The sequence below is a fragment of the Notolepis coatsorum genome (assembly GCF_963971535.1).
Source record: "Notolepis coatsorum genome assembly, chromosome: 9".
Lineage (NCBI taxonomy): Eukaryota > Metazoa > Chordata > Actinopteri > Aulopiformes > Paralepididae > Notolepis > Notolepis coatsorum.
Genome location: NC_140173.1, coordinates 68,760,890 through 68,788,784, shown reverse-complemented (window position 1 = coordinate 68,788,784; position 27,895 = coordinate 68,760,890). Strand labels below are relative to the sequence as shown.

The 27,895-nt window shown below is 45.6% G+C and overlaps 1 protein-coding gene across 1 annotated transcript in view; it reads left to right on the top strand.

The window, feature by feature from the left end:
• opn4a (opsin 4a (melanopsin)) overlaps positions 1–27,895 on the top strand; it is a gene marked incomplete at both ends in the record, with an annotated part of 308,754 nt that overhangs the window by 107,203 nt on the left and 173,656 nt on the right. The window contains 2 exons of the mRNA XM_084321904.1: positions 16,030–16,163; positions 25,990–26,193. Of these exons, the coding sequence (XP_084178030.1) occupies positions 16,030–16,163; positions 25,990–26,193 (338 nt within the window). The remainder of the gene's footprint in view (positions 1–16,029; positions 16,164–25,989; positions 26,194–27,895) is intronic.

Genomic DNA, 27,895 nt, shown 5'->3' with positions numbered 1-27,895 from the left:
TCAAGCTTGACACTGCTAGACAAACAATACTATCCTTGGCTGCTAGATATGTAACTCACAAAACATTCCATGGCCACAGGTTGAGAACCACTGGTCTAGGACGATCTTTTCCCTTTTTTTTTTCTCCACCCCCCAATGTACAGTGTACAGTGTCCCCCTACCCCAACCCCCCCCCTCCAATGTACAGCCCCCACCCACCAACCCCACCCAACCTCCTCCAATGTACAGTTTCTACGTCAAATGTATATACACTCTTTTTCTGGACACTTTTTGTATCACAAACAGTACTGTATTTGCAAATCTGATATGTCATAAATGTATAGATGTAGCAGTACTGTCTATCTGTATGTCATGTATGTCATATATATATGTTATGATGAATTGAAAATGGGGGACCCTGATGTAAACAAGATGAAAGTCTTTCTCTGGTCTGCATCCCCTTAACAATTGTATGTATTGAGCTGTACTGTACTGTACCCATTCTGCAATCTGTTAATACACTTTTCAATCAATCAATCAATAATATTGTTCATAGCAGCTAGCCTATCTCAGACTGTTAGCCTGGAGTCCCGCCCTATCCTGCCTCTGATTGGCCTACCCGTAATATTTTGGCCTACCATACCCAATTGTGAGTCGTCACTCATATCTAAACAAACCAACCAATCATAGTGGGTTTTTTACAGGGATTTTTTTTTCTCCTCGCAGATCTTCTAGTCTAGACTGCGAAAGTAGCGTGTAACGTTTCTCGTCGCTACGTTACTACTTCGTTCTATAAATAGCTCCGCTACAGAGACCGCTACCCTGGTTAAAAAGTAGCAAGCTACCAGCACGCTACTGAGAATTGTAGTTAAGCTATGTAGCTTCGCTACTTGTAGCAAGCTACTGCCCATCACTGGTCACTCTAGGGCTAGGCCTCCTGCTGGGTCCAGTCATTGGAATGACAAAGGAACGACAGACTAGAAACTGGGCCTTTGTTCTAGGTGTTCCAGGTGTGAATTCGTCTAGTGACATTGATCACATTGAATTCTGGGAGTGTAGTTTAATCAGATAGCTGAATTCACTTGGATCCTTTCCAACTCCTGTGCTGGAATTTGTTAGAAATTTGATGGCTTATTTTGAAGGTATGAACCTGTAGTTTTATATTATGTAACAAAAAAAAAATTAATTGTGAGGAGGAGGAGCTAGTTAGCTCAGACTCCTAAGGGTTGTTAACCCACACAAGTCACAAGACACACAAACCCCACATGATGCAACAAGACACAACAGTTAACACTTTAACTGCCGAAAACACCGGAACTTGTCATTCCCCGCCATGCTCAAGTTGCCGAGGACGCCGTAACTCGTCTTTGATATCAATATTTCAAAAATCTGTGATCGAAATCATATTTCCGTTCTGGAGCCTTGACACACAGTGCTGATCTCCTCTCAACCCTCTAGCGGTTCAAGAGCGCCATCTGGTGGCCGATCGGCAGATCGAAACCGGATATCAACCTTTGAACCGGCAGGACTCACTCCATATGGGGTCCGGGAACTCGCTAATGTTAGAGAGACTCTGTCTTCACACAGTGAACATCGATCGGTGGAAATAACTCGAAAAAACAACATGATTTGGACGTATATACTATTATACAACCAGGAAATAGATCGGGCATTTCAACATCCCATAATCGAAAACTGTCTACTCCACGCTGATCGCCCAACAGCCCGAGGAGACTGGGGTGAGTTTTAGCGTGTAGTATTACCGTGTTCGATATAAACTGCTATGATGAACATATGACCCCCCCCCCCCCTCTGTACCCCCCCCCCCCCCCCCTCTGCCCCCAAGTGACACTGGCTAAATGACATTGACTGCACTGCACTAGTCCGTACTGGATCTCTGCACACTTCACTTTATATATATATATATATGTATTTTATTTATTGATTAATCCCCCACTGCACTGTTTTCGTTTCTTGTCTGTGTTGGTGTTTGTTTACTGTGAAAAAAGAAAAAATGCATACACTGTATTGCTGCAACAATTACCAATGTGTTTTACACAAATGGCTCAATAAAGGAATCTGAATCTGAATCTGAATCTGAATCTGACCCACATTAGATGAATGGTATAACGTTGCCCACGGAATTATAAACGCCCCCTCGCCCATCCGGTCAACATCAGATGACGTGTAGTAAATTCTAGAAGTACGTCCAGTTGAAATTTTTGATCTCGCACAGATTCCTACCAAACTGTATTTGATCATCAATATAATGCATTTGGGGCTATAAATCACGTTCTGGAGAAAGCTGCAGAAAGAGATGAAAACATACTTATACTTTAGACCATATTTTAGTATGAATATGTGAATGAAAAAGTTTAACGTTGCTACACCATGAACAATACATATAGGACATTGAATGGGCCCTAATAATGGCAATCTAGCAATAGAATTTAAAAAGTTATAGCCCTGCAAAGAAGGGGAACTTCTCCATGTTAAATAGAGCTGGCAAGGGATGGTATATCATGAATTTAACCTTGGGCAATCAAAGTGTTAGTTAACGAAGCATATATACAAACGCTCAGCCACGGCAACGTTTAAGAGGTTTAAGAGGTTAAGTCCTATTTTCTGAAAATCCGCCTAAAATACATACCTAATTAAATTGAATATTGCTCCACTTCTACAAGATCAATTACAAAATCCTGATGCTCACCCATAACTGCATAAACGGACATGTACCCCTCTACCTTCAGGAACTCATCACTCCACAATCCTCCACCCGTACCCTCAGATCTGCAGGTAGCCTGCTCCTTCGGGTCCCCAATACCCGGCTCTGCACCATGGGTGACTGAGCCTTCTGCACGGCTGCACCACGCCTGTGGAACAGCCTCCCCATCCAGCTGAGGGCACCACAGAGCCTGGACTCTTTTAAAGCAGGCCTGAAAACCTATCTGTTTAAAAAGGCCTTTGACTGTTACATTTTTCTTTTTGTGATATTATTATTTAATTTCTTGTGCTGTTGTTTTAAATTTTCTGTTTATACTATCTTATTTTTATTCTGTATTTTTTTTATTGATTTTTATTATTATTATTATTATTATTATTATTATTATTATTATTATTATTATTATTATTATTATTATTATTATTATTATTATTATTATTATTATTATTATTATTATTAAGGTCCATTTGCATCTTTGACAGTGAATAACACCATGCTAAAAATGACCAGACATGAAAAAACACTGAGCTCGTTCAGTACCTTCTTGAGATCACATGTACAACAAATCTAAGGAAATGAATAAAGGGAGGATGATTAAACAGAAGGTTTTGTAGATACAGTACTGAATACTCCCATCCGGACCAATGCAATTTGAAATATTATTATGGAATATAGAATAGCAGGCCTATAAATTACTTTATTATAGCCAATTCGCACATTTATAGATTGGGCCAAATCTTCTCTTTCAAATGGCCCAGTTCAATTTGGATTTAGTATCACCAGGCGTGCATGAAGAACAGATAATGAAATCTACTGTATGTACAGTAGGTTTTTTATTCTTGCAAGAGCTCCGCCATTTTGAAACTGATTTCAAATTGGATGGTTGCTAAATACTCAAAATAGGGGAGACAAACTAACTGCGCTCCAATATATGCCAATAACGTTCAGTTGTGTGGTATTGTAGGAGTGCAGAACAAACAGACTGCCAGACGGTTATTTAGATGCAATACAAGTAACGTCTCATGTTTACTTCCCACTTCCTTAATACAAACTAATACGTCATCACGTCAACCCGTGTGACTACATAACGTCTGTGGTAATATTGCCTTTGAATTCCATAACTAAAATGTGTGAATAATTAGGAAACCATAAACATTATGCCTTGTATACTGTTTAGCAGAATGGGCTGCAGGGCTAAATGAGGAACGAGACTAGAGACAGTTGAACAGACAAAGGTCACACCTACTGTGCCCAGATTACCACCACACCGACGGGGGCCACTAGCAAAACCCCTCTGTACTCAGCAAAAGACCACACCAAGGAGGGGGGGCCATCAAGCCCCCCCCTTCTGTTCACTGAGGGAAGACGACACCAACCCACACCCGAAGGACAAGAACCTGTTGGGGCCAGTCCCCAACAGGAAGACAATGACGGGGGCCACTAGAAGCCCACTCAGTTTATTGAGTCAAGACCCACCCAGAAGATCGAGGAGGTGGGGGCAGCCGGCCCCCACAGCGACACTTAGGAAATCGATTGGGGAAGACCGCCCACAGAAGATCGCCTGATTGGACCAACTGTATTAGTAAAATGTGCTATTATTGGCCCGAAATGAGAGTACTTAAGAGTAAAACATAGTGTTATTCAGGAGCCCAGACCAAACCAACCCCAGGGGTCTGCGGCTCCACCCCTCCCCACCAGAGAGACTACTGCTTTTTGATGTAAGTAAGCCGGACGGAACCCGTATGTTTGGTTAGACTAGAATGTAACTTAGCTTAGAAACCAGGCTTACTTATATGCAAAAAAGGGCTTACAGTATTTTCAATGTATGTTCAAATTATGTTAACAAATGACTGTTTGGTGTACCTGTTAGGGTTTGAGATGCAAACCTTGTTGATTCCTGTACACAGCAGACATGTTAATGCTTATCTGATAATCATTGTATGTGAAAGGCAACCTTTTATTCACTCTTGGCCCTGGCTCAAATAAATCAGTTGAGTTGAACTACAGTTCTGGTTGTCTGGCGTACACGTTTATTCCTCATCTGCTTAAGTCAGATGAGGAGACCAACAATTCTATCACGTATGATCCCTTTCTCCTCCTTCCAGATAGCAATCTCATTGTACTGTACAACAACCTTAGATTATTGTAGGATTCTATAGAAATATACTACACGTCAATGCCCTCTAACCACACCCTGTGCATAACATTGAACATGGAGGTGACAGAATATGAATGTGAATTCTATTGTCCATTATTGTCCCCCACATGCGCCCCCCCAGAATTCACAAGAACTGGCAGCATGAGCCGTTGAGGACCCCGTAAAATCCTGCCGAAGCGGCTTCGGGTGTCCAGAGTCTGTGTAGCGACGGGACCAGTTACTACCAGAGGGTGGTCTGAGGACTTAACGGCCAGGGGGAAACCCTGCGTCATGGTGGAACTCGTAGACCCCGGAGGGTGGTTTGAGGTTTTGATGGCCGGAGGGCGGCCGCGCCGCGGCGGCTGAGCTACAGGAACCGGACGGTCCAGGTCCACATGAGCCGGTTTCAGACGGTCCACTGAAATGTGGTCCGGTTTCCCTCCTATCTCGACTACAAATGACTTGTCCCCTGTCTCCAGAACACGAAAAGGCCACTCATATGGTGGCCGTAGTGGCGACCGATGGGCATCATGGCGGACAAAGACGTACTTTGCTGTATGGAGATCAGGTGGAATATAAGCCTGGGGCACAATGTGCTGTGACGTAGGCACCGGCCTAAATACCTTGGCATTGTCCAGGAAAACAGACCGTTGCTGGCCAGCAGACCAAGGCGTTGTGGTGTTGGGTATGAAATCCCCGGGGACTCGCAATGGCTGCCCATAAACCAGTTCGGCTGAGGAGGACTGAAGATCTTCCTTAGGGGCTGATCGGAGGCCCAGCATGACCCACGGAAGTCTGTCAACCCACCCATTGTCCCGAAGACTGGCCCTGAATGCGGCCTTCATTGACCTATGAAACCTCTCGCACAGTCCATTGGCTTGAGGGTGATAAGCCGTTGTACGGTGCAGCTTCACCCCGAGACCCTGGGCCACAGCATTCCAGAGCTCCGATGTGAACTGAGGCCCCCGGTCGGAGGTTATATCCGATGGAGCACCAAAACGGGCAACCCAGGTGCCGATGAATGCTCATGCAATGTCGGCAGATGTAGTTGAAGATAGTGGCACGGCCTCTGGCCAACGGGTCGTCCTGTCAATCATGGTAAGGAGGTGGGTGCAACCGTGTGATGGTGGCAGTGGCCCAACCAAGTCTATGTGCACATGATCAAACCGCCTTTCAGGCACATTGAAAGGGGTTAGTGGGGCCTTGCTGTGGCGGTGTACCGTGGCCCGTTGACACTCCAGACAAGCATTAGCCCAATCCCGAACATCCTTTTTAAGACCGTGCCAGACGAACTTGGCTGCCACCAACAGCTGAGATGGTTTCCTGCCTGGGTGAGAAAGGCAGTGAAGGGCGTCGAAAACCCGCCTCCTCCAAGCGGCAGGGACAACAGGGCGAGGCTGCCCAAGTGAGATGTCACACAGGAGCGTAGAACCAGTGTCATTAAAAGAGATGTCCACCAACTGAAGACCTGTATCGGTGGTCCTACATGCCTGGACGTCCTTGTCGGAAAGCTGATCGGCTGCCATCTGTGCATAATCAATCCCGAGGTGGACCGTACTGATGATAGCACAAGAGAGGCAGTCGGCGACAGGGTTGTTCTTCCCGGATGTCTGTTGTAAACTCCGAGATGGAGGACAACTGGCGTTGCTGGCGAGCGGACCATGGCTCTGAGACCTTGGCCATAGCAAAGGTCAACGGTTTGTGATCGACAAATGCTGTGAATGGTCGGCCCTCCAACAGGAAACGGAAATGCCGTACCGCCAGATAGAGGCTGAGGAGCTCCCGGTCAAAGGTGCTGTAATTGCGCTCACTGGCTCTGAGCTGCCGACTAAAAAAGGCGAGGGGTTGCCAGTGACCATCGACTAGCTGCTCATACACTGCCCCAACAGCATAATCCGATGCGTCAGTTGTGAGAGCGATCGGCGCCTCAGGTAATGGGTGCGCCAACATGGCCGCCCTAGCCAGGGCTTGCTTGGTGTTTTTAAAAGCTCCATCCATCTCCTCTGTCCAAGTGAGAGTGAGCTTAGCAGGTTTGCCCTTGAGTGCCTCGTAGAGGGGCTGCATGAGCTGGGCTGCGCCAGGCACAAAGCGATGATAAAAATTCACCATACCCAAAAATTCCTGTAGCGCCCGGACGGTGGGGGGCTGCGGAAACTCGCTCACAGCCTGCACTTTCGATGGCAGAGGCACCGCCCCATCCTTTGTGATGCGGTGCCCCAGGAAATCAATTATGCGCAGTCCAAACTGGCACCTGGCTGGGTTAAGAATCAAGCCATGCTGACTCAGGCGCTCAAAAAGTGTGCGGAGGTGAACCATGTGTTCAGCCCTGGAGGAGCTGGCGATGAGGATGTCATCTAAATAAATGAACAGGAAAGGCAGGTCCCTTAACACACTGTCCATGAGGCGCTGAAATGCTTGGGCAGTGTTCTTGGGACCAAAAGGCATGCGGAGGAACTCAAAGAGCCCAAAAGGGGTGATTACCGCGGTCTTGGAAATGTCCTGTGACTGCACCGGCACCTGGTGATAACCACGAACCAGGTCCACTTTAGAAAATATGACCTTCCCCGCAAGGCGAGATGAAAAGTCCTGAATGTGTGGTATAGGATAGCGGTCAGGGGTCGTAGCATCATTCAGGCGGCGATAATCACCACACGGGCGCCAACCTCCGGCGGGCTTTGGCACCATATGGAGTGGCGAGGCCCAGGGGCTATTGGACCGGCACACGATGCTGAGGCACTCCATCGCCTCAAACTCCGCCTTAGCAATAGCCAGTTTACCTGGATCCAGGCGCCGTGCACGGGCATGTACTGGCGGGCCTGTAGTCGGTATATAATGTTCCACACCGTGCTTAGCTGTAGCTGCTGAAAAAGTTGGCATGGTAAGAACTGGGAACTCAGCCAACATACTTGAGAACTCAGAGGCAGTGAGGGTACTGGACAGCCTTGAGGAGCTAGAACCACTGAGTTCACATGGGAATGAGCTAAAAGTCTCTGCGCTGACCAAGCGCCGGTTTTTAATGTCCACCAGCAGCCCATGGGCACACAAAAAATCTGCACCTAACAATGGGTTAGACACCTCAGCGGTAACAAATGTCCATGAGAAATGCTGTCCCTCCAAACACAATGTCACATGCCGTTCACCATAGGTCCGTATGGGACTGCCGTTGGCCGCCTCTAGTGGAGAACCCCGTACTCCGGCTTGTATATCCAAAACAGATGCGGGTAAAACGCTCACAGTGTCGCACAAAAAACGCCGCCCAGAAAGTGTGTCTCTAATAAATAATAAACTGCCTTCATGGCCAACACTCATGGCAGCTAGCGGGTGCTGGCCCTCTCGTTTCCCGACCCCTTGGCATGGGGGTAGTTACATGGGGGTAGGCATCTTCTAGCCTTAGAGCCAAACTGTGCATGGTAGAAACACATACCTGTGGGCTTTTGTCTCTGGGCAGGGGCGGGGGCTCTGGACAGGGCAGCAGCAACAGCAGGGGGCGGAGAGTCATCCACCTGGTACACAATATTGTTAGCCACCTGACACTGTTGTGTAGCAGAGAAAAACTTATCAGCCTCTTTAGCCAATGCCCGATAGTCTGTAATGGGAGAGTTAGCCAAAGCCGACCGCACTTGCCATGGTAGCTGCTGTAGGAATAGCTCCTTAAAGATAAAACAAGGCTTGTGGTTGCCTGGTAGTAAAGCCAACATTCGATCCATTAGCTCCGATGGTTTAGCATCGCCCAGGCCAGGCAAAGACAGTAGCTGACGTGCACGCTCATACTCCGTCTGACCAAAAGTTTCTAGCAGCACGTCTTTCAGTGTGTCGTACTTACTTCCATCCTCCGGAGGATTCCCGAGCAGATGTGCTACTCTGGATGCGGTAGCCCCGCCGAGCGCCGATACCACGTAATAGTACTTTGTATCATCCTCCGTGATCCTCCGTATAGCGAACTGCGCCTCCGTTTGCGCGAACCAAACAGCAGCCTGCTGCTCCCAGAACTCCGGTAGCTTCATTGCTACAGCGTTCACACTCATGTTTGCTTGTTCAAAAAAATGTAATCCAGTCTTTGGAAGCGTCCAAAAACGATTGTCAGAGTCACCAATGTAGGAGTGCAGAACAAACAGACTGCCAGACGGTTATTTAGATGCAATACATGTAACGTCTCATGTTTACTTCCCACTTCCTTAATACAAACTAATACGTCATCACGTTAACCCGTGTGACTACATAACGTCAATGCCCTCTAACCACACCCTGTGCATAACATTGAACATGGAGGTGACAGAATATGAATGTGAATTCTATTGTCCATTATTGTCCCCCACAGTATAATATATAATCCCTATAATAATAAAAAATATGAGTTGCCCCATACTTGCGTTGAACTGTGCCGCTAAAAAAAGTCCAACAAGGGTCTATGGAGAAACCATGACACCCCCCTGACTAAAAGTATAATGGAGCTCTATGGAGAAACCATGACACCCCCCTGACTAAAAGTATAATGGAGCTCTATGGAGAAACCGTAGCACCCCCCTGACTAAAAGTATAATGGAGCTCTATGAAGAAACCATGACACTCACCTGACTAAAAGTATAATGGAGCTCTATGGAGAAACCATAGCACTCCCCTGACTAAAAGTATAATGGAGCTCTATGGAGAAACCATGGCACTCCCCTGACTAAAAGTACAATGGAGCTCTATGGAGAAACCATGACACTCCTCTGACTAAAAGTATAATGGAGCTCTATGAATAGACTATAGCACTCCCCTGACTAAAAGTATAATGGAGCTATATGGAGAAACCATGACACTCCTCTGACTAAATGTATAATGGAGCTCTATGGATAAACCATGGCACTCCTCTGACTAAAAGTATAATGGAGCTCTATGGAGAAACCATGGCACTCCCCTGACTAAAAGTATAATGGAGCTCTATGGCGAAACCATGGCACTCCCCTGACTAAAAGTATAATGGAGCTCTATGAAGAAACCATGACACTCACCTGACTAAAAGTATAATGGAGCTCTATGGAGAAACCATAGCACTCCCCTGACTAAAAGTATAATGGAGCTCTACGGAGAAACCATGGCACTCCCCTGACTAAAAGTACAATGGAGCTCTATGGAGAAACCATGACACTCCTCTGACTAAAAGTATAATGGAGCTCTATGAATAGACTATAGCACTCCCCTGACTAAAAGTATAATGGAGCTATATGGAGAAACCATGACACTCCTCTGACTAAATGTATAATGGAGCTCTATGGATAAACCATGGCACTCCTCTGACTAAAAGTATAATGGAGCTCTATGGATAAACCATGGCACTCCCCTGACTAAAAGTATAATGGAGCTCTATGGCGAAACCATGGCACTCCCCTGACTAAAAGTATAATGGAGCTCTATGGATAAACCATGGCACTCCCCTGACTAAAAGTATAATGGAGCTCTATGGATAAACCATGGCACTCCCCTGACTAAAAGTATAATGGAGCTCTATGGCTAAACCATGGCACTCCCCTGACTAAAAGTATAATGGAGCTCTATGGAGAAACCATGGCATTCCCCTGACTAAAAGTATAATGGCGCTCTATGGAGAAACTATGGCACTCACCTGACTAAAAGTATAATGGAGCTCTATGGAGAAACCATGGCACTCCCCTGACTAAAAGTACAATGAAACTCTGACAGCAGGCCAGGGACATGACCCCTGGAACATTACCCAAATTGGCCTGATGGGGTCACTATGATTAATGGTAAAAATGTAAAGGTCATACACCTACGCCGTAACTTGGTACAGACAATGTATCATTACGCTACAAATGTGCCTCTAGGACCAATAAAGTCTGCCATATTGGATATATTTGATTGCTACTAAATGTGGATCCTTACTGGAACAAGCTTATCAAAGGTTTTAATCTAATAGCTTTTTGAAGAAATTGACCAATGAACTTCAAAAGGGGCGTGGCTCAGCACATAAACTGTTGGGCCAATCATCTTGTAGGATAGGGTCAAGTTTTGTAGGATATGTTCACATAAGTACCTGAAACATACCCAGAAACGTTAATTCAAATTGACCACTAGGGAGGGAGCGTTACAAAAGAAAAACATGTTTATGTCACAAATCAGACTATATTATGAAAGATTACGATGAAAGATTATATGTTTCATAACACTATTGACCTGGGGTCTGTCCTCCTGCAGGGAGCTGCTGCTGTCACTGGTCTGCTGCCTCTCCCTCATCCCATCTTCTCTATGTTCAGTAGGGTTGGGTACCGAACTCTATGCTTTTAAGGGTACTGACCAAATTACGTCGGTACTACCGAGTATCGATTCATGTTAGATCAATCGGTACCTAAGACCCACCCAGTAAGAAAATAATCGGAATTCCAATGACACGCAATTGTCATTTCATTATAGACACAGACCAGCGCAGACCTTCAATGACATGCAATTGGCATTTCATAAGACACAGACCAGCGCGAGCAACAGGACCAATATGTGACCCAGCACAGATCTTGGGTCCTTTAGAGGCGTCTTACATTTTTTCATCACTGTACATTGTACACTGTTCATTGTACATCACTTGTACAAATCAGGCGGATACTTTTATGTCTTATGAACCATGACACTAACACAATTCCTATTTGAGAGCAATGGGGCCTCAAAAGAACTGAGCCATTATCTTAAATATGCATAATAGACTACTCTACCCAGAAATCAGTGCTATTATACTGTAACCCCCCTCCCCATTTAACCCCTTAAAGTGACCTGCCAAGCATGAGTCGATCAGAGCTTCCTACTCTGAGATAATGGTCATTTTTCCGCACCTACCCGTACCAGTAAATGCATCATGCCACACACACACACACACACACACACACACACACACACACACACACACACACACACACACACACACACACACACACACACACACACACACACACACACACACACTCACATTTACGCTTATAGCAGACGTAATTGGGCGACTTCAACCTGCCTGACTCATCTCAGTCGGTCCCAGTGGTCTCCCTCCTACAATCGTTTGACCTGACTCCCACTGCCATGCCTCCCACCCACAAAGCAGGCAACTCCTTGGATCTCATATGTTCTCGTAACTCCAGCATCATTAACACCATGGTAACTCCCCTACATGTATCTGACCATCATCTTTCTCTGCCGAAGACTTCACAATCTTCTTTGAGGAAAAAGTGGAGAACATCCGCAGCGCCTTCTCCCAACCCCCACCCATTCCAAATACTGAATCGAGAACCTCATCCTTCACTCTGTCATCTTTCTCTCCCATTACAGAAGCCGAGACCCTGACACTGGTAACGTCGAACCGTCCGACTACATGCCAGCTGGACCAGCTACCCTCCCCACTCCTCCAGACCATAGCACCGGACATCCTCCCATTCCTAACTGCAACCATCAACTCCTCACTCAACTCGGGGGTGGTCCCCACCTCCCTAAAACAAGCCAGAGTCACGCCCCTCATAAAAAAACCAACCCTGAACCCCACCGTCATAGGCAACTATTGTCGTGTCTCTCTTCTCTCCTTCCTTTCTAAAACACTTGAACGTGCTGTATCCAACCAACTTACTGCTTATCTCTTACAGAATGACCTCCTAGACCCTAATCAGTCTGGCTTCCGGACTGGCCACTCCACAGAAACGGCCCTCATTGCGGTCACAGAGGCACTTCACTTAGCAAAAGCGAAAGGCCTCTCCTCTGTCCTGATTCTCCTAGATCTATCTGCAGCCTTCGACACAGTCAACCATCAGATCCTCCTCACGGCCCTCGCAGGAATGGGAGTGGCTGGCTCTGCGCTGACATGGCTGACATCATACCTCAATGACCGCTCCTACCAAGTATCATGGAGAGGGACCCTGTCGGCCACCCGCCCCCTGCGGACGGGTGTCCCCCAGGGCTCGGTCCTAGGACCCCTTCTCTTCTCCCTCTACACTAAATCACTGGGTAACATTATCACGTCTCATGGCTTCTCGTATCATTGTTATGTCGATGATACTCAACTCTTCCTCTCCTTCCCTCCCTCAGATATCCACGTCTCTGAGCGGATCTCGGCCGTCAGAATTGCTCCACCTGCCGGCCAAATCCTCCCCCCTGACCGACCTTTCCATCACAGTCGAGAATGCAGCTGTGACCGCGTCCCCGACCGCCAAGAACCTTGGTGTTGTCCTCGAGGACCAGTTGAACTTATCTGCTCACATCGCAGCGACAACCAGAACCTGCAGATTCCTCCTGAGCAACGTCAGAAGGATCCGCCCCTTCCTGACAAAAGAAGCCACCCAACTCCTCGTCCAATCAACAGTCATCTCCCGCCTCGACTACTGCAACGCACTGCTCGCTGGCCTCCCGGCCACTGCCACCAAGCCTCTTCAACTCATTCAGAACGCAGAGGCCCGCTTGATCTCAAACCTACCAAAGTCGGCCCATGTCACCCCACTTCTTAGGGACCTGCACTGGCTCCCCATTGCTGCACGTATCCGCTTCAAGGCCCTAGCATACCGTGCGGCAAAGGGAACCACTCCCGTCTACCTCCGGTCAATGGTCTCTAACTACACACCCTCAAGACCCCTACGCTCTGCATCTTCTTGCCGCCTCAGACCTACTCCTATCCAAGCCCCGGGAGGGTCATCAAAGAGATGCCGCCTATTCTCAGTCCTTGCCCCACAATGGTGGAATGAACTACCCACCCCAGTTAGGACAGCCGAAACCCGTCCAATCTTCCGCCGTCGACTTAAGACACACTTCTTCAACCATTATCTGAAATAATAATATAAAAAAAAATAAAAAATACAAAAAACTCTAACCCTAACTAACTTTACTGTCCCTGCACTTGTCCTAATAAACTAACCTACACTGTAACACGCAACACTTTGATGAACATTGTTACTCAGCTGATAGAGTTGTACCCTTCCTGATGACTTGTCGTACAAAACTTGTAAGTCGCTTTGGATAAAAGCGTCAGCTAAATGACTAAATGTAAATGTAAATGTAATGATTTTAGAATATTTCAGCTAATGAAGTTAAATCTACTACCCAGTTCGTTTTCATAATGTGACGTTACGTTTGGCTACTTGAGAGGGAGAGAGAGAGAGCGGACAGCTTTGAACGTTATGAGCCATTCAGTCTCAGGAGCGTGCGCTGGACTTAATATATTGCGCACTGCTGCCATAGTTGTATGCCTCATTCAGATACAATTTAACACAAACTGTTCCAAAGATATGAATGTTTCACATCGCCAACAAAGTAGCCTATTGAGTCCATTGTCTCGGAATGGAAATGAGCTGTAATATCTGCGCATCTCCATCCGGAGTATTTAGCCTCCCCTCCGAACCTCAGAGGAATGTTCATTGCCGGCACAATCCGACCTAGACCGCGGGTCACATATGTCTAACATGCTTGCCATCCTCGCCTTTCCTGTTATGTCCACATCACCTTAACACTTTCGCGGCCAACCACGTATATATGCGTTATTGGGCGCCAGCGGTTAATTCGATCTTAATCGATTTTAATATCCTATTCAATGTCAGGGACCTCTATGTTGCCGTTAAAAGGCATACTGGGACTCCGAAGGTGCAGTACCAGCCAGATCCTGCTAGTAGGCAGTATCGAGAGTGCAGTAAACCCTGTTCCAGACCGAGTGCTACGTTTAAACCGCTCCGGACAGACTTTTAGTAATAATGGGAAACCTAGGGCTTCACCCGATCGCATTGAATCATTTTTGGGACCCCCGATCCATATGTTGTGATGGGTTATGTCATGGACCAGATGGACATAGGATGGACCAGATGGCGATCAAATAATTGAAATATTCTTTTTGGAATACCACCGATCACAGATAAGGACAATCTGACGTAAATTTCAGCTTGATCGTGCAAGGTTATCATACCCATCCCCCTGATCGGCGTGTGTTGTGGTAATAACGAATTACGTTACTGGCAATCAAATAATCAGAAACGACCCCTTTCATGCAATCATGATGAAACATAATACCTATGATATAGATTTGATTTGAAAATAGTAGCGTGTCCAGGGACGAAACGCCAATGGTTTTAGTAGAATTCACGTTGCGTCCTGTAGTGGCCTCCCAGGAATTAGCCCGGATCATTCCAAAATTATACTTATATTCACCATGGGATAACGCGTGAACGTATTGCATCTTGAACGGAAGATAGTTACTGTCAAATGATCATGGTATTGTATCCATAGCTATAATATAAAATATAGATTTAGCTCTACAAACAAGGTGACACACAGTGTTTTAACTGATGTGAGTGCTATCTAAGCTAAGCTAACTAACGTTAGCCGCTAACCTTGGAAACGCTCACAGCGGAGTGACTCCACGACACCAGTTACATTAGTGAGGAAAGGGGGGGGGTGTTATATTGACGAGGCTTGACAACCGAGGTTCAAAGATAACATTTATTGGCTGTTTATATATATCGCTCCATGCATCGAGCTTCATGTTACAACTCTGTGTGTTGACTTCCTAGTGTGACATTACTTAACTACGGCAACCAAGAGGCTCAAACTCAAACCTATATTTATCATTTCATTATCTGAAATATTCTAAAATCAAATGAAGTCTGCTATAAGCCATTATCCTTTTGTGTGTGTGTGACTGTGCGCGCATGTCCCATCTCTGGTCTTTGGAAAGACCAGATGAGGTCAGAGGAGTTTGATAGTATTTACTGAGGATGGCAAGATAATGTTGATATAAAAAGTTTATTAAAAAAAGTACATAATAAATCATGATCGCATGATCATGCAACATTAAAAAATAATTTGAGGTAGGGAGGGGTTTTAGTTTGTGTGGTGTGATAACAATGTTGAAATTGAGAAGTTTACACTTTGGTTTATTATTACAACAGAATTAATTTTTGTCATAATGAAAGTACCGAACAAAGGTACCGTCGGGTACCGGTATCAGTTCAAATGTGAACGCTACCCAACCCTAATGTCCAGTGGCATCTACTCACTCACTTTCTTTTCTTTGTTTGTGTGTGTGTGTGTGTGTGTGTGTGTGTGTGTGTGTGTGTGTGTGTGTGTGTGTGTGTGTGTGTGTGTGTGTGTGTGTGTGTGTGTGTGTGTGTGTGTGTGTGTGTGTGTGTGTGTGTGTGTGTGTGTGTGTGTACATGTGTGTACATGTGTGTACATGTGTGTGTAGGAGCCGGAGTCTGCGGACGCCTCCCAACATGTTCATCATCAACCTGGCCATCACTGACCTGCTGATGTGTGTCACTCAGGCTCCCATCTTCTTCACCACCAGCATGAATAAGAGGTGGATCTTTGGGGAGAAAGGTACATAGAGCTCCATTATACTTTTAGTCAGGGGAGTGTCATGGTTTCTCCATAGAGCTCCATTTTACTCCAAGTCAGGGGAGTGCCATGGTTCCTCCATATAACTCCATTATACGTTTAGTCAGGGGAGTGTCATGGTTTCTCCATAAAGCTCCATTATACTTTTAGTCAGGGGAGTGCCATGGTTTCTCCATAGAGCTCCATTATACTTTTAGTCAGATGAGTGTCATGGTTTCTCCATAGAGCTCCATTATACTTTCAGTCAGGGGAGTGTCATGGCTTCTCCATTGAAATCCATTGTACTTTTAGTCAGTGGAGTGCCATGGTTTCTCCATAGAGCTCCATTATACTTTTAGTCAGGGGAGTGTCGTGGTTTCTCCATAGAACTCCATTATATTTTTAATCAGGGGAGTGACATGGTTTCTCCATAGAGCTCCATTATACTTTTAGTCAGAGGAGTGCCATGTTTTTTCCATAGAGCCCCGCAGCAGATGAACATGGGTAGGGGGCCTGGCTCGAACACGGCATGTTTATAAACAAGAAACCTGTCTCCACACACAAAGGTATCGCAAGCAAGACGACACTGATGTATCTTGCCGCAGATTCTCTGTGTAGCTGCTTTACCAGCCGAAGGAAACAATCTTCTCCACTGCGGTCCTACAGGATGGGGAAGAGGAACGTCTTCCTCCTGATGAGCGGCGTGTGTTTCCCCCTGTTACTTCCCACCATCCGCCTTGTCCACCTTAGCCTCTTAAGCATCGGACGACCCAACGGCAGGCTGTCACGCACTTGCGCGCACGTCGCAGAAATTGGCTCTCGTCTATCGGCTCCGGGCTGCGTTTCTGCCGATCATCATTGTTGGAAAGTTGAATTTGCCGCCTTTCGATCGTCACCACATTAAACCTATTGCGTGATTCCATTCTTGAGTTACAAGACTAAACATCCGGCGAGCGTCATTTGACAAGCCATTTGGACGAGTGACCACGTCTGGTTGTGAGCGGCCCTGAACTGACCAGTCACTGCTGATGGCGAAAATGATTGACCACCGTTGTAGCCAACGAGCGTCTGCACCGAAAGCGATCCGAGACGGGCACTGGGAGAAGATGAAGAGGTCCATTGTTTTGAGTAGAGCATCGAAATTAATTGGGGATTTTTATAAACTTTGGACCTGTACTACATAAGATTCAGGCTATGGAACCATTGTGTTGTCCAGCTCCTACCTCTCAGCTGGAACTTAAAAACAGGCATCTGGCAACCAGTACAAATAAACGTGAGTATACAAAACTTCAGTGTGTTCAAACCTCTTTTACTCTATTTCATTAGCACTCAAAGTGATGTTTATTTATTGTGTAAGAAACTTCAGAATGTTACTTTTCAAAAAAAGACCAGACTCATGCATGTGCTATAAGTATAAAGTATAATAAATCGCAAATTACTTTGGGTATGCAATCGTCAAAGAAATGTAGAAAATAGACACATTTTTGATAAAGAGGTTAGACCTCTACACTACCTAACCGTTCCAGTGCTTAGACCTCTACACTACCCAGCCGTTCCAGTACTCAGACCTGTACACTATGCAGTCACACCAATGTTTAGACCTCTACACTACCCAGCCACACCAGTGGTTAGACTTGTACACTACACAGCCACACCAATGCTTAGAACTCTACACTACCCAGCCACGCCAGTGCTTAGACCTGTACACTACTCAGTCACACCAGTGCTTAGACCTCAATATAAATGACTACACTGAAACAGTGCTGGACTTTGCTGGTACTCTGGTAGAAGAAACAATCCCCTCTACCACAATTAGAGTTTTCCCAAACCAAAAGCCCTGGGTAGACAAATCCGTCCGTGAGGCTCTGAAAGGTCACACCTCAGCTTATAACGCCGGGCTTGTGACAGGCAACACGAACTAGCACAAGGCGGTGAGATACAATGTAAGGAGGACAGTAACAGAGGCAAAACGGCGCTACAGGCTATAAGTTTGAACAGGCTGATTCCAGAGGTATGTGGCAGGGCCAACACCAGCCTACAGACCACTGCAATAGAGGGGAGAGCCACTGCCGATGGAGACTCAGTGTTCAAGATAACAGAACATGAGGTGAGGAGGACCTTTAAGAACATGAATATCAGGAAGGCAGCAGGACCGGACGGTATCCCCGGCCGCATCCTAAAAGTCTGTGCCGACCAATTGGCCCCGGTATTCACTAGGGGTGGGACGATACATCGATCCAGATCGATATATAGATCTATTATCAATGATCCTGGACTGGTCTTCCGGCTTTCGACATGGACAGTCGCATTATTCTCAGCTCCCAACAACGCCGTCAAAGCAAAACATCAACAAGGTTTACTATACACTTTCTACTCTCCCTCCTTTGGATTACAGACCAGTACTTTAATTCAACATGGAAACACCACCAGACAGGAGTGGAAAGGGTAAAAAAAGAGTCTTATTGCGACTTTTACCTTCTAAATGGCTCGGAGAGAAAACATCCAGCCATGGGGATTGCAGCAATACACAGCGTGTATTACATGCTTCTGAAAAGGTTGTGCTTGTAAGTGGTATTTTGTACTCTTGTGTAGATCTCTTTTTGAAATGTGTTGTCACTTCCTGTTTGACTTGTATAAACTTGGTCACTTACCCTTCATGCTTTATGCAAGCCATTCTGAAGGTGTGTTCACACCGAAACGTCATATGATTTCAGGCTGCCAATAAATGTGAAAAACCTGGAGTGCGTGCCTGGACTTGTTTCCCTATTTTTTATGTATAGTATCAGAGGTTACAGCACCCAGTGTCAAGTCTAGTGAGGTGAGCGCGTTCTACTACTTTTTTCCATTTACTAATATAAAATAGCTCTGGACTTTAACACGACACACATTGCATGGGTGTAGTGCCGTGCGTGCTAAATCAGTAGCGGCGATAAAGTGGCACTAGATGAACACACACAGTCACAGGCAGGCCAGCCAGATGTGTTATTCCTTCATGAGTCTGACTGCCTGGGGGGGAAATGTCCCAGAGTCTGCTCGTCCCCGGGCCTGCCATGCTACTGTTTGTCGGACGGCATTACCAGAAACAGTCTGTGGTTTAACACCACACAGGAAGCTGAAGGGATGCTGAATGGCACCGTGTTATTGTAGACACGGGAAGCTGAAGGGATGCTGAATGGCACTGTGTTATCGTCCACACTGGACATTAAACTCATCCATTCTACACTCATTGCACACACATCCACATGCACACACTCACTTTAAACATTCACCTTAAACATTCACTCATTTCAGACACTTTAAACACTTTTTAAACATTGCACCATCTTTTTTTCTTTTTTTTTTTTTAAATCTTTTTCCCCCTCCTTTTTCCTCCGATTTTCTCCCATCCCAATGTTAGTCGTTATGCCAATTCCCAATCCCCTTCCTGGTCGCTGCGCACTTACCCCCCACAGTCGGTCTGGGAGAGTGGAGGCTACCACGTGCTTCCTCCGACACACGTCCAGCCAATCAACCGCTTCTTTTCACCTGGCAGCGCGGATTCTCACTGAGAGGGCGTAGCGTGTGGAAGGATCACACTATCCCACTTAGATCCTATCCGCGCTTAGCAGGCGCCCCGACCGAACTGTAAGAGTCGCTGTTTACAACGACCCGGACCCACCCCGCCAGCTTCTCCCACCCTCTAATACTGCCAATTGTATTAGTGTGAACGGCCAGCCAAGCTGGTGACGACCCCGGAGCTGTGAGCTGGCCGCTCCGGGGTTGGTGACGAACGCAATCTCCGTTACGCCACCTGACCGCCCCATCTTTTATCTTTTATCATTCTTACAAATTTGCACAACTTCTTCTTTTTTTGTGCATTTTGTACATTTTAGTTTTGTATATTATTGTATATTTTGTGTCTTTTACTCTTTAACTTTTTTTTACTGTATCAAGCACAATATCAGGAGGCTCAGACAGAACCAAGCATTTCACTATAATGTACCTTGTGTGAAAAATAAAACAAAACTTGAACTTGAAACTTTGGCCTGGCAGGAAGCTTATAAGTCACAAAGAGATCCTCTCCTACAAGAAGTGGTTTCAGCGTCTCTCATGAGAGACAGGCAAACGGTTGTGTTTGTCTTGGGGACTGGCAGGCAATAATATCACCACCTTCAGGAACATCTTCAATTCAAACTAATACTAGAAAACAGTCCACAGCAGATAACCAGGTCAGGGACCACTTGATAACACCACAGGGACCGGCAACGCAGTGGCGGCCGGTGGGTACTTCGCCACTAGGGGCGCTATACCAAACATTTAGCAAAATGCAAACATGTACAGTACAGTACCACGCAACACTCATGGCAAGACGTGAGCGATTCGACTCACGCTCACGGCAATGAATCGGCTCTTATGAACGAGTCGCTCAGCTGTTACTACAACAACACACAACCAGTCAAATAAAGTATAGTCTAGACTCTAATTCACAACTTGAAACACAATATATAAATAGAAAAGTTAGAAACAAAACTCGCCCGTCTACAAACACAGGCAGATCTCTCCCTCTCACACACAGCGCGACGTGGAATCGATTCGTTACACAATCAGACCTATTATATACCAAGAATAACTTCAGTATGAGTACAGGGCTGTACACATATTTTGCATATTGTTAAACGAGCCAAGGCTAGCTATTAAACTATCGATATGAATCGAAAATCTGGGACCCTGATGTAAACAAGACAAACGTCTTTCTCTGGTCTGCATCCCCTTAACAATTGTGTGTATTGAGCCGTACTGTATTGTACCCATTCTGCAATCTGTTAATAAAGTTCTCATTCATTCATTCATTCAAACATAGACGATATTGAACAAGCCATAATCCACGTATTTTCAATCCGAGAGAGCTGCAGTAGTTAAATCAATGAGCCATCGACATAGTCAGTGTGGTAAGTAACGTTATTATTGCATCCAAGATTGATACACGGCTGGCTAGGCAGTTGGTAGTCATAGTCTTGTGTTATAATAAACAATCAGCAATGTCTCGCTTCATGAATGGCCAGCAGTAGTACTGCTCCTAAAAAAAACTATTTACAAACGTTAACGTTAAGCAGAGAGAGAGAGAGAGAGAGAGAGAGAGAGAGAGAGAGAGAGAGAGAGAGAGAGAGAGAGAGAGAGAGAGAGAGAGAGAGAGAGAGAGATCGCTAATCTACCACTAAGCGTTAGCTGAGTGGCTGAGAGAGAGAGAGAGAGAGAGAGAGAGAGAGAAGCGTTATCTGAGTGGCTGAGAGAGAGAGAGAGAGAGAGAGAGAGAGAGAGAGAGAGAGAGAGAGAGAGAGAGAGAGAGAGAGAGAGAGAGAAATATCGCTAATCTACCTTGTTGTTGGCAGAAGGGCTTGTTGATAAAGTATATCCACTCCATGGCATTGTCCACCCAGCCTGTATTGATGTCCATCCATTGTCCATGCATGTCCCTCCACACTGCATTCATAATATAGCTTGTTAATAGCCAACAAGTACTGTGAGTGCCTTTGTCCATGTCCGCCTCGAACAGCCTGCAAACTACCAGTACCTGGTGTTCTATCGCCAGGGCAGGAGAGCTTGATAAACGTGTATAATCCGCCATATAGCTATGTTAGCCAAGTGTTAGCTGAGCTCGTTAGCACAACACTCAACAAGTACATTCCTTTGTCCATTTCCGCTCGAACAGACTGCAAACTACCTGGCGTTCTATCGCCATGCTCTAAGACAAACTCTAACCTTAACCAACTTTGAAAGAGTGCCTAAGCTTAACAGTCTAAAGAACTTGCAGTCACGGTACGCTCGTCTAAGACAAACAGCTGCATGCATCTCACAACAACACAACTATCTCCACCGACCAACCTAGGACCAACCTAGGAACCAAGCTAGAAGCTAGAATTGGAACATTAGAAATTGGATTCGGCCAATCAGAGATCGTCTCTGTGAAATTCTGCCATGTAAAAAAATACTGGCGTCGGCCAATCAGAGAGCGTCTCCGCGAAATGCGGCTATGGAAATTCTTCACGGAAGTTCACGCTGCTGCCTAGACCGCTTCAAATCGCGCTCGGATTCCAACATAATAGTAATATTTCAACCGCACAACGCTGTATGCACTGATTGGCTGTGACGGAGACAGCGATCAAACTGTGACGCGCACTCAGAGCGCTATCGCTTCTAGCCCGGGCGAGAAATACGAAAAAATAAAAAAAAACGTCACTTCCTGTTCAAGAAAACGAGTATTTCTTTTTTAATATAATAACGTTATATTGTGCATTGGAAACACAAACATACTTAAAATGAGTAAATATTATTAATTTTAAACATGTTTATATTATTTATAGGGCTTTAAAACTAAAAACTAAAAACTTATTTTTCTTGTTCTCTCATATAACCAGGGTAGGAGCTGAGGGGGGGCGGCGCCCGAGCGCCCCTAGTGGTAGAGCCGCCACTGCGGCAACGGTTCCCAGACCTGTGTTTGAGAAACCCTGATCTAGGTGATGCAGCTTTGTTGAAGAAGGCTACTTTTCTCACTACTACACTATGGTGGTCCATACAGTAGACTACCTTTCTCACTACGATGGTGGTCCATACAGTAGACTACTTTTCTCACTACGATGGTGGTCCATACAGTAGACTACCTTTCTCACTACGATGGTAGTCCATACAGTAGACTACTTTTCTCACTACTATGGTGGTCCATACAGTAGGCTATTTTTCTCACTACGATGGTGGTCCATACAGTAGACTACTTTTCTCACTACTATGGTGGTCCATACAGTAGGCTACTTTTCTCACTACGATGCTGGTCCATACAGTAGGCTACTTTTCTCACTACTATGGTGATCCATACAGTAGGCTACTTTTCTCACTACGATGGTGGTCCATACAGTAGGCTACTTTTCTCACTACGATGGTGGTCCATACAGTAGGCTACTTTTCTCACTACTATGGTGATCCATACAGTAGGCTACTTTTCTCACTACGATGGTGATCCATACAGTAGGCTACTTTTCTCACTATTATGGTGATCCATACAGTAGGCTACTTTTCTCACTACGATGCTGGTCCATACAGTAGGCTACTTTTCTCACTATTATGGTGGTCCATACAGTAGGCTACTTTTCTCAATACTATGGTGGTCCATACAGTAGGCTACTTTTCTCACTACTATGGTGGTCCACACAGTAGGCTACTTTTCTCACTATGCTGGTTGTTACGACCCTGGCTCAGAGGGAAGCAACATAAAGGGGACACAGACACCAACGGTCAAGTTTAAACCAAAAGGATATATTTATTATCATAACTAGCACAAACAAAAGGTCAATTGTGGTGGAAGGGAGGGAGACACTGGTCCCACAGTGTCTTCCAGCAGTAGAGTGGCAGTGTGTGGAGCGGGGGAGGGCATTTTGAGCCCAGACAGGCAGCTTCCCAATTAGCAGCTGATTGCTGCAACACAGGACACAGTGGCAAACAGCCTGGCACGTAACACTGGTCCATACAGTAGGCTACTTTTCTCACTACTATGGTGCTCCACAAGAAAATGGCCACACAACCAACGCAGGTAACGTCACAGTGACCAAATTCGTCCACATTTTTATAGGATTCTATCACATTTTCATAACAATAGCGACTATAACTTACCCTGTACCGTTTTCATTGAGGTTTCTTACAAATTAACGATGTTTTATTTGTCCTTTATATGCGGATAACATTAAAATCTTAAATTGTACCATTATGTTCCCCTTTAGACAACAAACATAATGCCAATGATGCACTTTTATTAAGATAATTAGGTGACCATTCTCTGTCACTATATTCAGGTTGCATTAATAGTTTAACGCTACTGTGTTCAGATCACATTTTCCTAATCCGGTGCTGACCTGTGAACAACTAGATGATAAAGGTCTTGGGATTTGTAGTCATTTTGTAGTCATAACACTTTCACCTTTTAAACCAATTCTGCCATCTACTGACAACAGAAAGTGTTGTGTATAATGTTAAATTGATTAGAGAGGCTACCCGCACTTGTAAACACCGTCGCCCAAAACACATTCTAGAGATTCCCACTTTTTACTGGTACAAACGTTCATATCTAATAGTCTTTAGATGACTAAATATAGATGAATACTCATGAAATTTGATATATATATTCTAAAATAAGTATAATTTCACTTCACCTACCTGTCAGCATGAAATTTCCAAACGCTGACAGTAAAAAAAAGCCTGGATGTCGCGCAAAATGGGGCGTGACCGAATTTGGTTTTGGCCGTTCCCAGACAAAGAGAGTGACCGAGATTGGTCTACGTTCCGTGTACAGTATGCAAAGTATCTTCCCATCTCTCTCTGCAGACCTTCTGTCTCACTTCTCTCTGCAGACCTTCTGTCTCACCTCTCTCTGCAGACCTTCTGTCTCACCTCTCTCTGCAGACCTTCTGTCTCACCTCTCTCTGCAGACCTTCTGTCTGTCTCACCTCTCTCTGCAGACCTTCTATCTCAGGGGTTCCCAAAGTGGGGGTCGTGACCCCCAGGTGGGTCGCGAGCCGCCGTTGGGGGGTCGCCAGATGATTTAAAAAAAAATCATAGTGTTTCTAGTTGCAGCAGCGCAATAGATAACCTAGGTGGGGAACAACCAGGAGATTACTGCAACTCACACAAGTTTGATCTCAAGTGACTACCTGGTAAAATAAAGGTTAAATAAAATAAAAATCTCGCTCTCTCTCTCTTGCTCTCACACACACACAAAGGGAGGCGCATGTGATTGGTGGAGGCGGGACCCTTACAAAAAACTGTTGTTGCTAATCATTGACACATGCTAGCCTGTAATAATCCCCCCCAGAAAAATTTACTTTGCATTTGATATATTGCAAATATATGCCACCACACACACTGGCATTTAAAGGGTTAAAATTATAAAATTAATATGTGGTGTTATGATCAGGGCTGAAGTTAAATAAAAGATTGTATTTTTTTCAATCTGACATTACAAAAAAACAGAAAATCCATCAAAATCAGTGTTGTTGCTAATCATACATATGCTAGCCTGTTTTTTAACAATAATTGTGATGCCATCACAAACACTGGCATTTAAAGGGTACAAATAAAAAGAATCCTGCACCAAAATGCAGGAAATTAAGTCTTTGTAACAAGAAATGTCCTGGTGGGGGACCCCCAGACCCTCTGCTTAAAAAGTGGCCTGACTGGGGCTATATTTCGCACTATATTTCCTGGCCTGAATGATTTCCCCAGTCCGGCCCTGGTTAAACGCCTCCAATGCTTATTAGTGTGTGTGCATTTGAACGTTTGCATGTTTCAACCATACATTTCCATTTATATTAAAAAAAAAAATTATACTTTTTTTTAACCTCCTATAATAGTGGGGGTCGCGGCTCTCTGACACCGTTATTTGGGGGTCGCGGCCTGAAAATGTTGGGAACCCCTGTTCTATCTGTCTCACTTCTCTCTGCATACCTTCTGTCTCACCTCTCTCTGCAGACCTTCTATCTGTCTCACCTCTCTCTCCAGACCTTCTGTCTCACCTCTCTCTGCAGACCTTCTGTCTCACCTCTCTCTGCAGACCTTCTGTCTCACCTCTCTCTGCAGACCTTCTATCTGTCTCACCTCTCTCTGCAGACCTTCTGTCTCACCTCTCTCTGCAGACCTTCTGTCTGTCTCACCTGTCTCTGATCGGCTCCTCTGATAAACAGTGCTTGATTGCTTGATTCTTTGTCTATAATTGCTCTCTCTTTCTCTCCCACTCAATCTCTGTCCATCCCTCTCCCTCCTTTTCTCTCTCCATCCACCCCCCCCCCCCCCCCCCCTCCCTCTCCAGGCTGTGAATTGTATGCGTTCTGCGGGGCTCTATTTGGGATCTGCTCCATGATCACTCTGATGGTGATCGCGTTGGACCGTTACTTAGTCATCACCCGTCCTCTGGCCTCCATCGGTATGTTGTCCCGGAAACGAGCCGTGATGGTGCTGTCGGTGGCCTGGGCCTACTCCCTGGGCTGGAGCCTGCCCCCCTTCTTCGGCTGGAGTCAGTTCACACACACACACACACACACACACACACACACACACACACACACACACACACACACACACACACACACACACACACACACGTATGCATAGAAACACCAAGACACAGATTAAAGGCAAGCACACCACACTCACCAAATATGAGCACTAATGCGTGCGTGCGCACACACAATAACACAATAGACTGGACGTGCAGCATCACTCTACATACTGTACATACATACATTGTGAGGGCAGCATGGAGGGTCCTGAAGGGCACTGGCCTGGCAAAGATATCCATGTGGGGGGGGGGATTCATGAATAAAGCCCCCTCACCCCTGTCAGCTACCATTTGAGCGTGTGACTCACGTCACTTCCTGTCTACCTGCCGTCCAGCACAACGTAAATTTGTCCTCTCTATTAGCTATTTGCCTTGTGTCGATTTACATGTATAATGAGAGAATATAGAGCCGTATGACCAGGCATCGTATGTGTTACGATGGGGTAGGTGTGTTGGACCCAATTGCAGAGTTGAACAGAGGAGGCGGAATGCGATAGTTGTTCTTTCACAATTAAACAGTCTCTTTATTGTGAACACGAAGCATAACACGACAAAACAAATACTTTGAAACAGGGAAAGAAAAGGGAAGACATTAGTCTCCAAAAACGAGGAAGCAGTTCTAACTCGAACTGAGAAATGTTTGCAGGGCAAACATCCACACGATAAATATTTTAATGAATAAATGAATACTAAATGGTCAAAGCATGACACCAACCTTGGTATCACAATTATGCTCCCGACGTGAGCGATAACAAATGCTTTCAGGTAGAGTACTCACGCCTCAGAGAAGAACTGACAACGAATAGCTTGTCAAGTGAGAGCAAAAGCCCAAACGTTACAGTATGGTCATACGCCTAACAGTATGTCTTGATAATGAAGCCCAACAGCGACAGCGTCTGCGTAAAAGTGTATGTGCATATTAAGGTGCAGTGCAGTGTGTGTGTGTGTGTGTGTGTGTGTGTGTGTGTGTGTGTGTGTGTGTGTGTGTGTGTTCAAGAGTTCGTTTTTTTTACACTCAGAGAGTACAGTAGCTGCCCACTCGTAGCTCCGACACAATAGGTTAGTTTAGGTTATTGGTTGATCTCACAGGGGCCGTGCACAACACAACGCCTGGGCCAGAGTTGGCTGGATACATCTGCTGAGGAGAGAAGAGGAGAGGAGAGTCATTTTGGAGAGAGAGGGTGGGGATTGTGTAATGAATGTCTGCCTGGAGGGGACTGCTGCTGGGATTTAGTGCAGACGCATCACCCTGAATGCAGCACCCCAGCCAGGCCGTGTGTATGCTTTTACCGATGCGTTCGTGTTTCCGGGTTCCCGTTTTGCGCTCTGATTGGCCACTGACCTATGCGCGTACGCCCCCCTCGCTATGAGCGGCTGTGTCTGTGCGCTATTGTTTATTATTATCCGGCCACAGTGTGGGTTCCCTGGACGGTGATGATGAGCTCAAATAGGTTATTATAATAAACACTGAATGGAGCAATATAGCCTTGTTGTTAGTTAGACAGCAGGCTATACGGTCTTCTTCAGTTGAGTTACACTTTGAAACATTTATAGCGAGTCTTGCTCTAGCGAAGCATCATCACAACAACACGGGCGGCTCTACAACAACAATGGCTTATTTATCTATAAAGAAGACAATCCCATCGCTGACAACAAG